We start from the raw sequence: 13,141 nt of genomic DNA, 5'->3' as shown, positions 1-13,141 counted from the left end.
GCATCACACGTCTCACGCCAACACGACACCATTCCACCCGGCTCACATCTTGTTATAATAGCAGGTATCTCAACTGCACTGTACTCCTGTACTGTACACTGTTGCCGTCTAGGTAGGACAATGTACATCGACTTGCTTTGACCGTGTTGACAAACTTGCCTTCCACCGGCGCGGCCACATTGATTAAACACGATTCGATCGATTCGCATGCCCCACAGCCTTGTTCAGCGGCTGGGAGAATCGTGAATGGAGGCGCAAAGAGCAAGAACGGAATTCGTGATTGCCGGTCCGACATCTCTGAACGTCTGCTGAGCGTGACGCGTTTTCGGGTCGCATTTCCGAAGCGTCCACACGACAACCGTGCAACGATTCGTGATTGAGTGTCCAATCAAACATGGTCCAGCAGGCAACGTGCAGTCCGACCATGCTTCGAAAGGCCAGACAATGAACTCGTAATCAAATTCAAATTCCATCATGTAGAGGAAGTCATGCATAATCTAGCTCTCGGCTCACCACATGCTGGGCTTGCCCGACTCTTGGACGAACCCAGAATCTTTGCTCTTTTACGCAAAATTACGGATTGCAAAATAGCAATAATGATGAATTGGATAACAACAACGGCCACATCTTTGCTGCAAATCAAAGCATAATTCATGATTAAGTTCAAGTTTCCCTGTTCCTAGCCTGACCATCACGTCGAAGATGCGACGAGTAGAGAGCATGGTGAGGTGCGTGGTTGTAGTAAGAGACGCAAGCTGTGCGTAGTAATGCATGCGTGTGTCTGAGTGTGTCGTTCAACACCGGATTCGAAGGCCGGTATGAAATGCGCCAATCTGTAGCCGCTTCGGACCTGGAAAGCAGGTAGGACACTTTGATACCCTACCAGGAAAGCGCCCTTCCCGAATGCGAGATTGCTTCGGAAGATGGAAGAAAAACTTGCTACACACTTGTGACTGATGCTCGAACATCTTGCTTTCAGCTCAGACTCACTGTATGGGTCAAGTGCATGCTCTCGGAAATTGGACAGACCAACTTGAACTTGATTATGTCGCAAGCTCTGATCAAGTCGGAATTCCAGTTCCGGTCACAAGTGCAACTTGCACTGAATCGATTTCTGCCAGACGGAGCCAAACTCACCAACATGCATGTATACGGGTGAGGCTGCGATGAGAGGAACCCTACGAGTCAGAGCTCGAGAACGTTTGCTTTGCAACATGCTCAAGGACGTAATGATCTTGATGTCGAGATGCTCTTGTCGTTCTCCATCTCCCAGACGCCCCAACCCGCCTTAATTCCGAACTCTAGCTCCACATTCACGATTGTACAATCCATCAAATGTCGTCGAAGCGAGTCATCAAAGTGAGCTGGGTCTAAGCCCTCGCTTATTCGGTCAGAGCCGCTGCTCCTGGTCCAACTAAAATATACCTGCAGCTGGAGCTGGCTGATTCTCACGTCTGATTGCATGACCTCTGTCGAGCGCGACAATGTTGAGACTGCGTTGGATGCGAACATGTGATCCCAGCATGGTCGAAGCAATTCCTAGCATCAAGTCTATGTGAAAACAGCAACCAAGGCGCTAGTGGTGGTAGCGACGGATGTTGGTCCCAAAAGTCGTGAGTCGGGTCTTATCCAAATGGATTGCTTACATTCGTGATTTTTCCACCGGTGGCACCGGTCAAGCAAACGTACAGATTCTGCAGATGCCAACGTCGGTCAATTCTTTGTAACGTTATTCGGAATTCACAATTCACAGAAAACAAAAAAAAACAAAACAAACCTGACATTCGTGATTCGTGAATCAGGATCTGCAACTTTGGATCACTCTGCCTCGAACGCAGAATTGAATTTGAACGAAACATGTGGGTTCTGCAAAGCTCCAAGCAGTGACATGGTGAAAGTGCCTTCTATGCGCCTACAAAAGCATTTTCCAGCCCCGACCGAACTCGCATCGACCATTGCCGGCAACTCACGAATCACGAATCATGAAAATGAAATCTTTGTTGCATGTATTCGTGATTCGTTGTCCATCCATGGATTCACGATTGTGAGTCTTGTTTGCCAAGATTCGTGCTCTTATGATTCTTGACTTGCGCAGAAGCCTCTCTTGGCTTGGGTCGGTGTATGACAGTAAAAATAAAAATAAAAATTGACGATTCTGCTTTGCTTCATCACGCGTCTTGCCAGCCAGCCGGACCTCACAGCGCGCTGACACGCCGAGCTCTAAATTAGCCCCCAAATCCTGTAAAATTCACGATTACGTTCAGACATCTCTTGGGTGGGCGTGTGTGGCGAGCTATTCGTGATTCACGATTGGTTTCTATTTACGATTGCCATGTAGTTAGTTCAATGGCTCTTTGCTTGTGGCTTCGCCAGTCAATACCTGGTTCGGGTGGATCATGACGCCTGCAGCAGCAAGTCCGTTGCACCCTATTCTTTCCGGCAAGGTTACGCTGTTGCGCATGAAATGCAAGCTTTGAATCATTTTGTCAAGCAACCTTCGATTCGCCACAAGCCACAGACCTCGTATTATACTCGACTCGGTCATGCGGCTGGTGCATGGCGTCTAGCCTTTAGCTAATTCATGGGCTTCTCTTGGATGCCTTGCGCTGCACATCTCTCGGCTTCAGCTTCGAAGTCGAATTTGATACATGAACTCATCCCGAAGTTCACCTTGGGCCTCATCCCGAGCTTGAGCCTGTCTATCGAAGCCCACGTCTTCTGGCCATCTGTCGGACCGAAATTGCCGGAGGAAACGAAACCTGAGACCCCGTCCTGAGTCGGACTTGCGAGTCTGGCTGTCAATCTGTGAATCACGAATCACGAATGTAGCTCGATTCTAGCCTGACTCGTTGACTTGGATCCTGGGCCACCAAGGTAGTCATTTAATTTATCAAAAATAATCGCCCCCAAAAACCGCCAAAAGCGCTTCAGAATATTAAGGACCCTGCCTCCTCACGCTTCTTCTCCCCTTGCTCCCTTGCTATCCTGCTATCCCGCCATCCTGCTATCCTGCCATCCTGCTCAACTCTGTTATATTTGTAGCAGCTTCGACTCCTTAGAGAAAGAGACGCGACTGACAAACGTCGAGACAGTCACAAGATCTACACTTTCTCCGTCTTCGCCACACCCTCCATCAGTATTCACCATTGCTCCAGGATCATTGCCCGCTCGTCGCCACAAGGCATTGCTTCCACTCTTCCACCATCCTTTCTGCACCATCATTCCACTGTGACCAGCCGCATCAGCTCGACATCGAGCAGCGCCGTAAGTCATCGGAGTCTTTCACCGTGAGAAATCGATACTACGCACACCCTTCCTTATCAAGGAGCTGTTTCCGCCTACAGCATACTGCTGCCAACATCGCAGCATCTTGATGGTTCTTGCATTCATTGTCGTAGCATGCAGATATCCTTATAGACCCGATAAATCTCTTCCGACAAGCGAACCAACACGTTTGACGTTCGAACGCAGTCTCAGCGTCTGTCTGGCACAGAGTCTCAGTCACTTTACGCAACCGGAAGAGTCTGTTGTACCCATCCAATTCCGAGCTGACACGCCGCAATGGACTTGATACGACCCGTCGAAGAAAAGGTAAAAGCCGCGAGGATGGGCTCGCGCCTGCAGAACCGCGCATGCGACCAATGTCGTCGTTCGAAAAGGAGATGTGATCTTGCCGAAGCGGGCGGGGACGGCTTGCCGATTCAATATACAGGCCCTTGTAAGCTCTGCGTCCGCAAGAATCTTCAATGTACCACCCATTGGAGTGAGCTACAGCAGTCGGTCAGCTCGAGCAGACAAGAGCTTCGCCAAATCTCTCAGACCTCTGCGAGCTACTCGGCGCTTCATTTCCAGCTTTCCTCGCATCAATATTTGCCCGCAGGCCTCTCATCCACCTCGAAGAATATGAGCGATCAGATCGATGGTCTTTACATCTCAACCAAGCAACTCTTCACCTACATTGCGTCGTGGGAATGGATCTGGCAGCATTTCCTCGGTTCGGGCGCCACACCAGCTGGCATAGGTCTGGATACGGTCATCCATCCTCGACGTGGTCTCCTCAGCGATGCAGCCGCTCGCGCGTGGGACGACATGATGGCGGTCAACAACGTGTCGCATCTCTCGCCCAACTTTTTCTACAGCACCTTTGTCTGCGATGAACTGTATCGGCCCACTGGCCGTTTCAGACACTCTTCAAAGAAAGCAGACGAGATCTCCATGCAAGCCCTCCAATACGCTATCATTGCCTATGCAAGTCAGTACGGCTCACAAGACCCGGGAGAATGGCGTGGAGACGACAATGACAGCTTTCGCCGCCAGAAAGATACCCAAATTGCTGAAGCTGCTTGGATCCGTGCTAGGAACTTTCTCATGGCCAACTCATCCGTCACCACTTTCCGAATGGCGTATGCGTTCCATCTCTTCAGCAACACATGCCCCCCACTGCGTAGTCTCAACGGAGATCTGGACGTGCTTCAGGATGCAATGTTCACCATGCAAACCGGCCTACGCATGATGGACGATTTGGCGACCAACTTACTGCGCCAGCAGCATGAGGACCTCTTTGCTTTGGGCTTTAACAACGCCGAAGGTGTGCGTATTGTTGATGATACCGTGCTCACGTCGGATCCTGCATATCGTGCGCGGGTCGATCGTGCCGAGGCGCTCAAGGATGTTGCCGAGATTCTCTTGTGGTACTCGGCCATCTGCGACGCTGCTGCTGCCGGTGGACTCGGTCTGCCTCCGGCAGTTCGGAGCAGCACACGCGAAGAAGTTGACATTGGTGCACTTCAGCTGTCGGCTGCTTCGCCCGTTTCTTCGATCGCGGTACCCAGCGTACCATTTGATCAGAATGGTTACAACTCGATTACAAATATCTCTCCCAGCCTGACGCCGGATCCAAATCTCGATCCAACCGCAATAGGAATTGGCAACCCAGACATGCTGAGACTAGATTTCGGGCTCGCAATGCCGGCTGCCATAGATACAGGCTGGTCTCAGCGAAAGGAACCGTCAACATCGATGCTGCAGGGCATCTCGATGGCTACCAGCACGAACCAAGACATGATCTCTGCCTTGTCGAGTCCGGTGACTTGTTCCGCCAACGCCGCACAGCCTTGGTATATGATTGCGCGCAGGGCAATCCAGGTCTCGAAGCAAATTCCGCAAAGGTTGCCTGCAATCATTGCGGCACCCGGAAACCCTGCTCGTGTCAAAGAGCTTCTAACGCTGTACCAAGCCGGAGTGTCGACACAGATCATGATATGGATACGCCTTGGAAACTTTAAAGCCTGCTTGAACAAACCAGACAGCACTGCTGCAGAGCTTTCAGAACACTTCCAAAGAACGTGGTCCATGATCCTATTTGTGCAGCAAGCTTTCGAGCCTCTACTCGACTTGGACTCGAGACTCTTTGTCCAATTGCCTGCATCGGCGCAGTCAATGGCAACACATCTCATTAATCAAGTCGGAAAGGCCTCGCTACTCTTTTTGGAGCTTTGCAGCTTTCTCGAGGGCCTTCCGTGGCTGCAGGGCTCGAAAGATCCGTCGTGGCCCAGGGCTTCGGCCATGCTCCAGAATTTGCTCGATCAATCGCGCGATTCGCGCAACATTGTTCGTAGGAGGAGCGCCCTTCGCATCGGGAGATCCCGTCACATGGTTGATGAGCAAGTCGAGCGAACCCTTCGCAACGGCGGGTCGCCCCCGCACGACAAATACAGCAGTGTGCCTTCTTCGGATGGCGGATCAGGCTATAACAGCCATCGTAGCAGCGATGCTGGCACAGGAGAAACGCCGCACCTGCCGGACCTATCTCGTATCGAAGTTCCGTTGCCGCAGGATGACATGATCGTGCCTGCGCTACAGATTCACAGCAGTCGGCATCCTGTACCCACGCATCTGGCCTCGGTGCTGCACATCTCATTCTGCGCGCTTGTACCAGATGCACTACAACAGATCAGCCAGTACGGCGCTGCATCGCCCTTGGTTCTCGACCTACTGGATGCGAATCTGCGTGGACTGCAAGGTATTCTCGATAGCGTCCTGAGCTTTGGACCTTTCTTCCACCGCGAGCCGGGCCTCGAAGCGCTTTTTGAAACGAGGAACTGGCTGGCTCCTGACCGTCAGCCGCTCGCTCTAGCACTACGTTGATTGCATCCCCTATTTTGGCCATTGTGGCTGGCTTCGTCGCATGGCTGTGCGTGTTGCCTCCAAAAAGACTTGAACGAGAGCGAGTCCAGTTGCTGTTGCAGCATGTGCGCATCCGCTCTTGACTAGTCAACACACACACAAAGCACTGCGTCTCCTGTCTCTCTCAAGTTTGTATTTTTAGAATTCCTGACCCTTACAATCACGAATATGGCATCCCAATAATTCCAACTTCAGATCTTCGTGATTGCTCATCCATGGTTTTTGTGGCGGTGATGGCGGTGCGCCGATGCGCTGATGTTGTCGTCCCAAGAAGGTCATTCAATGTGGTATGCTCGCTGGGGGAAAGCCAGGCACTATGGCCTGCAAGCACAGTCAGTTTCGAAAGCCGTCAGTGGCGCGATCTTGTGTGGGAAGGCCTTCGGCTACGCCAAAGGAGACGAGAGAAAGTTCAAGTTCCCTGATCACAGAAGCCGGCGTCTCGTGACCACACGAGCCAAGCTAATCACGAATGAGAGAGCGCAGACGCGATCGGATCGGAAAGCTTGCTCAAGTGACTCGTTTCAGGGCGTGCGTGACTCACAAAAGGTGAGCGGTGGCCGAACCTAGAGTGAAGTAACAATAGCGCAGCTGTCAAGACCTTTCTTTTGTTGACAAGCCAACCTCTCTACCAAAGGTCAAGCTCATCCTTCTTCACAGACTCAGGTTCGAGGCTTTGGTCGGCAAGTCCGACAACACTTCGGCTGACCGTGTGATCTTCAAATTCGTCCAGTAATCGTCGGAGTGCTCCGATGAGAAACGCCACGGCGCCACAGCCGCCTTTCAATGTTGTTTCAGTGGCGCACATTCAACAGGACGGAAAGCGAGATGTCTCTGTAGGTGTCCAAAGAAACCAAAAGCTCACCGATCTTTTTTGGTCTTCTCATTTTCTTACCAATCGTGAATGTTGTCTCATGAGAAACTTGTTGTTACCTCACGATGGCCTTCCCGTCTTCCCAACACTGCACTTTCACACCTTGATGGTGATTCCTGCTTGACTTCCTCGGGAAGCTCCCATGCACCGGACTCAAACACTCTGATTCTCAAGAAAAGGCACCGAAGCACGCAACTGAGTCAGATGACCAGGTGGTCATCAGGGGGGTGACGATTCGACGACACAGCTTCAGTGTGACTTCCGACGGAAGTGACCAACAGCGCCGACACAAACCTGTCCATCCTGTTCGAACCACATTCTTTCACCATAAGGATGAGGTATCTCTGCACTCCCGTAGACGAGAGCAAGACGAGCAGTGCAGAGTCACAGTAGCGGCGCTAGTTGGTCAAATCAAAGAATGTCATGTTGTCACCAGACTCTGCGCCTTTTGAAGAGGGTTGATCTACAGTTTTCGACCCTCCTGAAGCTTCAAAAAAGGATATAAAGGACGACCAGAGCCGTCTCAGCCATTCTAGGCCAAACACACTCTCCATCGCTCAGCACCTCACACACACACACACACGCAAAGTCCTTCTTGCCATTCTCGTTCCGATCTCACTTTGATCGATCATCCCAAGTCTACCGAACTTTCCTCAACATGAAGTTCCAGTCTCTAGTTCCATTCGTTGTACTCGCCGCTGGGCTTAGCGCCTATGCCGCACCCACTGGTAATGATGCTACCTCAAGCAACAGCCTGGTAGCTCGAAACTCAGGTCTCTACCAAGGTGTCTCACTCTTCGGCCGTGGCGGAGAATGGAGCGACGATAAGGGAAAGGGTGATGATAAGAAGGGTGACGACGAGGGTGGCAAGGGAGATGATAAGAAAGATGACAAGGGAGGCAAGGGAGATGATAAGAAAGATGACAAGGGAGGCAAGGGAGATGACAAGAAAGATGACAAGAAGGGTGGCGACGAGGGAGGCAAGGGAGATGACAAGAAAGATGACAAGAAGGGTGGCGACGAGGGAGGCAAGGGAGATGACAAGAAAGATGACAAGAAGGGTGGCGACGAGGGAGGCAAGGGAGATGACAAGAAAGATGACAAGAAGGGTGGCGACGAGGGAGGCAAGGGAGATGACAAGAAAGATGACAAGAAGGGTGGCGACGAAGGAGGCAAGGGAGGCAAAGGAGATGACAAGGGAGGCAAGGGAGATGACAAAGGAGGCAAGGGAGATGACAAGAAGGGTGGAGGCAAGGGAGGCAAGGGAGATGACAAGGGAGACGACAAGAAAGATGACAAGAAGGGTGGCGACGAAGGAGGCAAGGGAGGCAAAGGAGATGACAAGGGAGGCAAAGGAGATGACAAGGGAGGCAAGGGAGATGACAAAGGAGGCAAGGGAGATGACAAGAAGGGTGGAGGCAAGGGAGGCAAGGGAGATGACAAGGGAGACGACAAGAAAGATGACAAGAAGGGTGGCGACGAAGGAGGCAAGGGAGGCAAAGGAGATGACAAGGGAGGCAAGGGAGATGACAAGAAGGGTGGAGGCAAGGGAGGCAAGGGAGATGACAAGAAAGACGGCGAGGGTGGCAAGGGCGATGAGGGGAAGTCCGAGCATGGTCACAGCAAGCATGGTGAACATGGCAAGCACGGTGGACATGGCAAGCACGGTGGACACGGCGGCCATAGCAAGCACGGTCATGGAGGTGGCCACAAGGAAGGCGGCTGGAGTCACCACGACTACTAAGAACGAAGTCATCACCCTCGCAGGCTGATCGCTTGAGAAGACAGGTATTTGAGACTGCTTCTGCTCAGTAGCGTCTGCAGCCCTTTCAATGGCTCGTTCGAAGGGCCTTCTCTTCCCCATCAAAATGTGTTACCATCTACACTAAGTGCTGTCGTTATGTAGTCATGAGGGCGCTTGCGCACAGAACGAATCGTGAATGTCTGTCGCTATTTCGTTTGTTTTTTGCCGTGCCGCTTGGCAAGATCTGTGACGTGTGACTCATAGCATCTGCAGAGCTAGGCGTAAATTCATGATTGTCCATTGATGCATGACGACAAACGGTCAGAACTGAGAGCAGCACTCAAATAATATCATACACAGGGGGTATCGGCAAGTGTGGCGCTAGTGGAGAAGGCTAGACAAGAGGACCTTAACGGATGGTCGAGCTACCTATGCAGGTTCGAAGGCAGCAGATTTCGCAACCGAGTCATCTTGTCCAGCCTGCATTCAACAAGATGTAGCACTGTACAGCTAATTCACGACTTGGGCTCTCCCTTAACCTCCTTTCCCCACCAATCTTGGAAAGTTGCATTTGCTTCCGTCGCAAGCGCAGGTGCCAAGGGTGAGCTGGTTCTTTTCGTCGATCCATCCGTCGACTTTGACTGAGTTTGCGAGGCATCTTTGGACGTCGAGCTCTCTTGCTTGGGTTCGACACTGGTTGACTTGGAGTCGGCCGAAGTGTTCTGTTGCTGGTTCGATTGGTACCAAGCTCTGGCCTGGGCTTGCGCGGCTTGAATTCTCGTGATAGCATTTACGAGGCTTGGAGTTGCTGGGAAGCTGGGAGCCAGCGGCGATGGCGCGCCACTCGAGGGGAAAGGAGGGGGAGGAGACATGGTGGTAGCACGTTCGAAACCTGGACGTGGAGGCGAAATCATCAGCCCCACAGCGCCATCACCACTTTTGCTTGACAAACAGGATGTCACGGCGATATCAGCAGAATTGGCAGTGGTACCGCTAATACCGCTTCCAGTAGAGCCGCTTCCGCTCTTGCTCGAGTTGGTTCGATAGCTGGGTGGTCTGGCAAGTAAACCTGGCACATTTGTGGATTTGGAATCATTACTTGCGGCGAGAGGTTTGAGTTGATCTGCTAGCTCGTCTGCATCTAGTTTTGACTCGAAAGTTTTGGTGGAAATGGGACGTGGGTTGAGCTTGCCAATGCTGAAATCACTGTCGTAATCGGTTTCTGAATCCGACTCGACTCTATCCAGAGCGGAGAACTTCGCTGGTCCTTTTCTGGCAGAGCGAGCTCGACGTGCCTTTCTTCTAGACTTGGCAATGGGAAGCTCGGTCAAAGGGCTCTTCTCGAGGTCATCTTTTGCTGTGGCCGAAACGTTGCCATACGCAGCAGGGCGCGAAGCAGGAGTGAATGCGCGTGCCAACTTCTGCCAAATAGTAGCCTCCGGTTCAAACGATCCCGCACGATCCTCTGGCGAATCTTGAAGGTGTTGAGTGAAAGACCCGAGATAGTTGTTCCATTCCATGTCCGGATCCTCGGCGGCATGCTTATGGAAGATGAACTCAAAAGCAAATCCAATCAAGGTGCCGAGGACAGAGGCAGCGATCAAGCCCTTGAACGCACCTGAACCCCATTTTCTTGTGGCACTTAACTCGGAAGTTGAGTTGTCAAGTGCGAAGAGCAGGACCCAGAGATCGATCCAGCTGTCGGAGCTCGCACGGGGTGGCGCGAAGAGCGCCACACCATCGAGAAAGGTAACCATGCCGATGATCGAGGTGCAGATATTGAGAAGATGGAAACGGATCACGTTTCGTTTCGGAATGAGCAAGGGTGCGGTGACGAGGCAGGTAAAGACGATGATGATGATGGCGCGGATGATTAGTGTGTGGATGCCGAACATGGCAGTGATGATGAGGGTAAAACAAGCTCCACAGAGCAAGCCCGTACATGCTCTTGCGAAGAATGGCCAGTGACCGGCGAGAAAGGCACCCAGCAGACCAGGCAGAAGCCAGATAACAAAGTACGCGATGGAAGAGACCGACTTGTTCTCGGCAACGCAGATGGACGCTGTCACGACGGTGGTGAGGAAGGACAAGAAGAGGAAGCCGACAACAACTCCACCTACACCTCCTGCGAGGGGTGGACCAGCGAAAAGCGGGCCGAGACGGCTAGCTTTTCTGATCTTTTCATCAAGCCTCTTCGGACTGTTGCCCAAGTTGGAGCCCCAGAAGAAAGATGCCCAGCCAAAAAAGAGTAGAATTAGACCAGTGATGATCCACACGATGCACAGCAAGATGCTCATCCAGTATTGTTCGTGGACCAACGTGGATAACGAGAATACAGGAGAGAGCGAAACATCACCGGTGACTCCAGTGGACGAAGATGATGTGACTGCCAATGTGTTGTGTGAGAGCTCTACCAGCGGCTGAGCATGGGCTGTTGCAAGCTCGGACGGCTGTGTGAACTTGTGCAACCAGGGACTATCCTGGTGAGTGATAACATAGCTCTGAATGGCTTTTGAGATGTCGGAAGAGTCGTGACCTTGATAAGATGAGGACGAGGCGGAAGTCTCGGCTGCTATCTCGGCTGCTATCTCGGCCATCTTTTGTGAGTGAGCTACAAGCGCATTCGCTATGTTATCCGCATCGTAGCCTTGAAACGTGTGGTCGGGGTCAGAGTCTCGGATGTTGAGCGTGAGCAAGACGGATGGAACAGAGAGTCGAGGGGCCATGCTGATCGTGAACGGGCACGGCGATGATGCTACGCCGGCCGTGAGACAGAAACGAGAGGCAGAGGTGGGTTGAGAGTGAAGGTGATACTCAGAAGGCGAGGGTGATGAGGGAAGGAGGTCAAGACTCATTCTCAGACGCAGATAAACGATAAGGCCGAGATCAGTTGGACAGCTTCAACAGCTAACACTTTGTGCGAACGCCCAGCTGCACATACTATGCACTAGCCGCTTCATAAGCCTATGCAGTCTTATAGAGAAAAGCAGCTACGGACAGTGGCGCAACACACCGGTAAGATTTTAGATACCGCTCAGGGGGAAAGAAACGAAGATGTCAGCATCATACTGCCGGAACAAGCAGCAACTGAACAGAGACATATTCGATGCTAGGTGCTTTTGAAACGAGGCGACGGACGCTGTCTTTTCGACTTGGCCAGATAAGGCAAGTTGAAGTCGTTCAGGGGCTGGTGAGAAAGGGAGCGAACGGTGTGCATGACGCTTGTGAAGCTTGGTAAGTTTAGTTATGGTAAGAGCGGAGTGTTAAGAGCATCAACTCTAAGCTGCAGTGTTTGACGCTTGGTAGCTCATTTTCCTTGGTTTAGGGGCTGTTGCAGATCACGTCTCGTTTTGACTTCGGTACGCAATCGCGATCAAAATTCACATGCGGAGACCGATTTCCCGATCTTGATAATCGCAAGCAGATACTAAATCACGAATCACGAATTTTACTCATGCAACACTCGTGACTCACACGATTTGTACTTGATCGCTGTCACGCAAGTGGTGGCCGTTCATGATCACCATGAATCTGTCGCTCTGGCCGATGCCAGTGATGAGTGCAACTTCGGCAACCGTGCCGTCGCACCACACGGGATTTTGAATTTTTTGTGGGGACATCCATCCATTTATTTTTTTGCGAGTGCATCCACGGTCGCTACGTATGGACTTGAACAAAACTGTGAGTTCGGGAAGACCGAAAGAAGACAAACAGAAGGGCAAGTTGCCAGACTACATTCACATTCATGATTCACGATTGCATCGGGAATTTAGTCTCTCACTGAAATGAACCCTGAGAATATCGATGAGAACCAGTGGCAGCAGCGAAGGCAAAGCTCAAAATTCGCAAAACTTCCAAAACAGGGTTTTTAGGATTCTTTTTTTTTTGGCGGGACGCGAGCCAGCCCCACGTGAGTGTGAGAATCGTGTAACTGATCGGACTTACTCAGATACACACGACTCAGGCTTGTGCACGTACCTTTGAACTCATCAGGGTCAAACTTATCGTGAATTTTGGACGGTGCTACTACGCTTTGCCCCGTCTCGTTGGTTCCTTTTCTTGCGGCTGTGCCTGTACTTTTATTTCCTCCTCCTACCATCTGTATGGGTCGCCATTGAAAGCCGACACCTTCGCTCGAATTGTTCTCTTAACCAAGGGCTCTCGCGATCGGAAGCATACCGGCAAGTGTTGCTTTACGACGACTAAAGTAGCGGAAGGCATCTTCTCACGCCACGACTAACGCATCAAAGCGACGACAGAAGCTTGACACCTGATTACACCCATTCCCTATTACCACTTGCGCACCTACGAAGCTCCTCAGCGTTGTATCTCCCATCCTT

The 13,141-nt window shown here is 51.6% G+C and overlaps 3 protein-coding genes across 3 annotated transcripts; 2 read left to right on the top strand and 1 right to left on the bottom strand.

Moving 5' to 3' along the window:
• Positions 1 to 3,561: 3,561 nt before the first annotated feature.
• Positions 3,562 to 6,147, top strand: UMAG_00467 (uncharacterized protein; the record flags this gene model as incomplete). Its single annotated transcript, XM_011388027.1, has 1 exon — positions 3,562 to 6,147. One exon carries the CDS (start codon positions 3,562 to 3,564, stop codon positions 6,145 to 6,147), a length of 2,586 nt encoding a protein of 861 aa, XP_011386329.1.
• Positions 6,148 to 7,715: 1,568 nt separating this feature from the next.
• On the top strand, positions 7,716 to 8,801 carry UMAG_00466 (uncharacterized protein; the record flags this gene model as incomplete). The annotated part of the gene is made up of 1 exon (XM_011388026.1): positions 7,716 to 8,801. One exon carries the CDS (start codon positions 7,716 to 7,718, stop codon positions 8,799 to 8,801), a length of 1,086 nt encoding a protein of 361 aa, XP_011386328.1.
• A 515-nt stretch (positions 8,802 to 9,316) lies between these two features.
• On the bottom strand, positions 9,317 to 11,527 carry UMAG_00465 (uncharacterized protein; the record flags this gene model as incomplete). Its single annotated transcript, XM_011388025.1, has 1 exon — positions 9,317 to 11,527. The coding sequence occupies one exon, from the start codon at positions 11,525 to 11,527 to the stop codon at positions 9,317 to 9,319; it is 2,211 nt and encodes a 736-aa protein (XP_011386327.1).
• Between the last annotated feature and the right edge of the window lie 1,614 nt (positions 11,528 to 13,141).

The sequence above is a fragment of the Mycosarcoma maydis genome, chromosome 1 (assembly GCF_000328475.2).
Source record: "Mycosarcoma maydis chromosome 1, whole genome shotgun sequence".
Classification (NCBI taxonomy): Eukaryota; Fungi; Basidiomycota; class Ustilaginomycetes; order Ustilaginales; genus Mycosarcoma; species Mycosarcoma maydis.
Note: the sequence above shows the minus strand (reverse complement) of the source record. Positions and strands in the feature narration are given on the sequence as shown.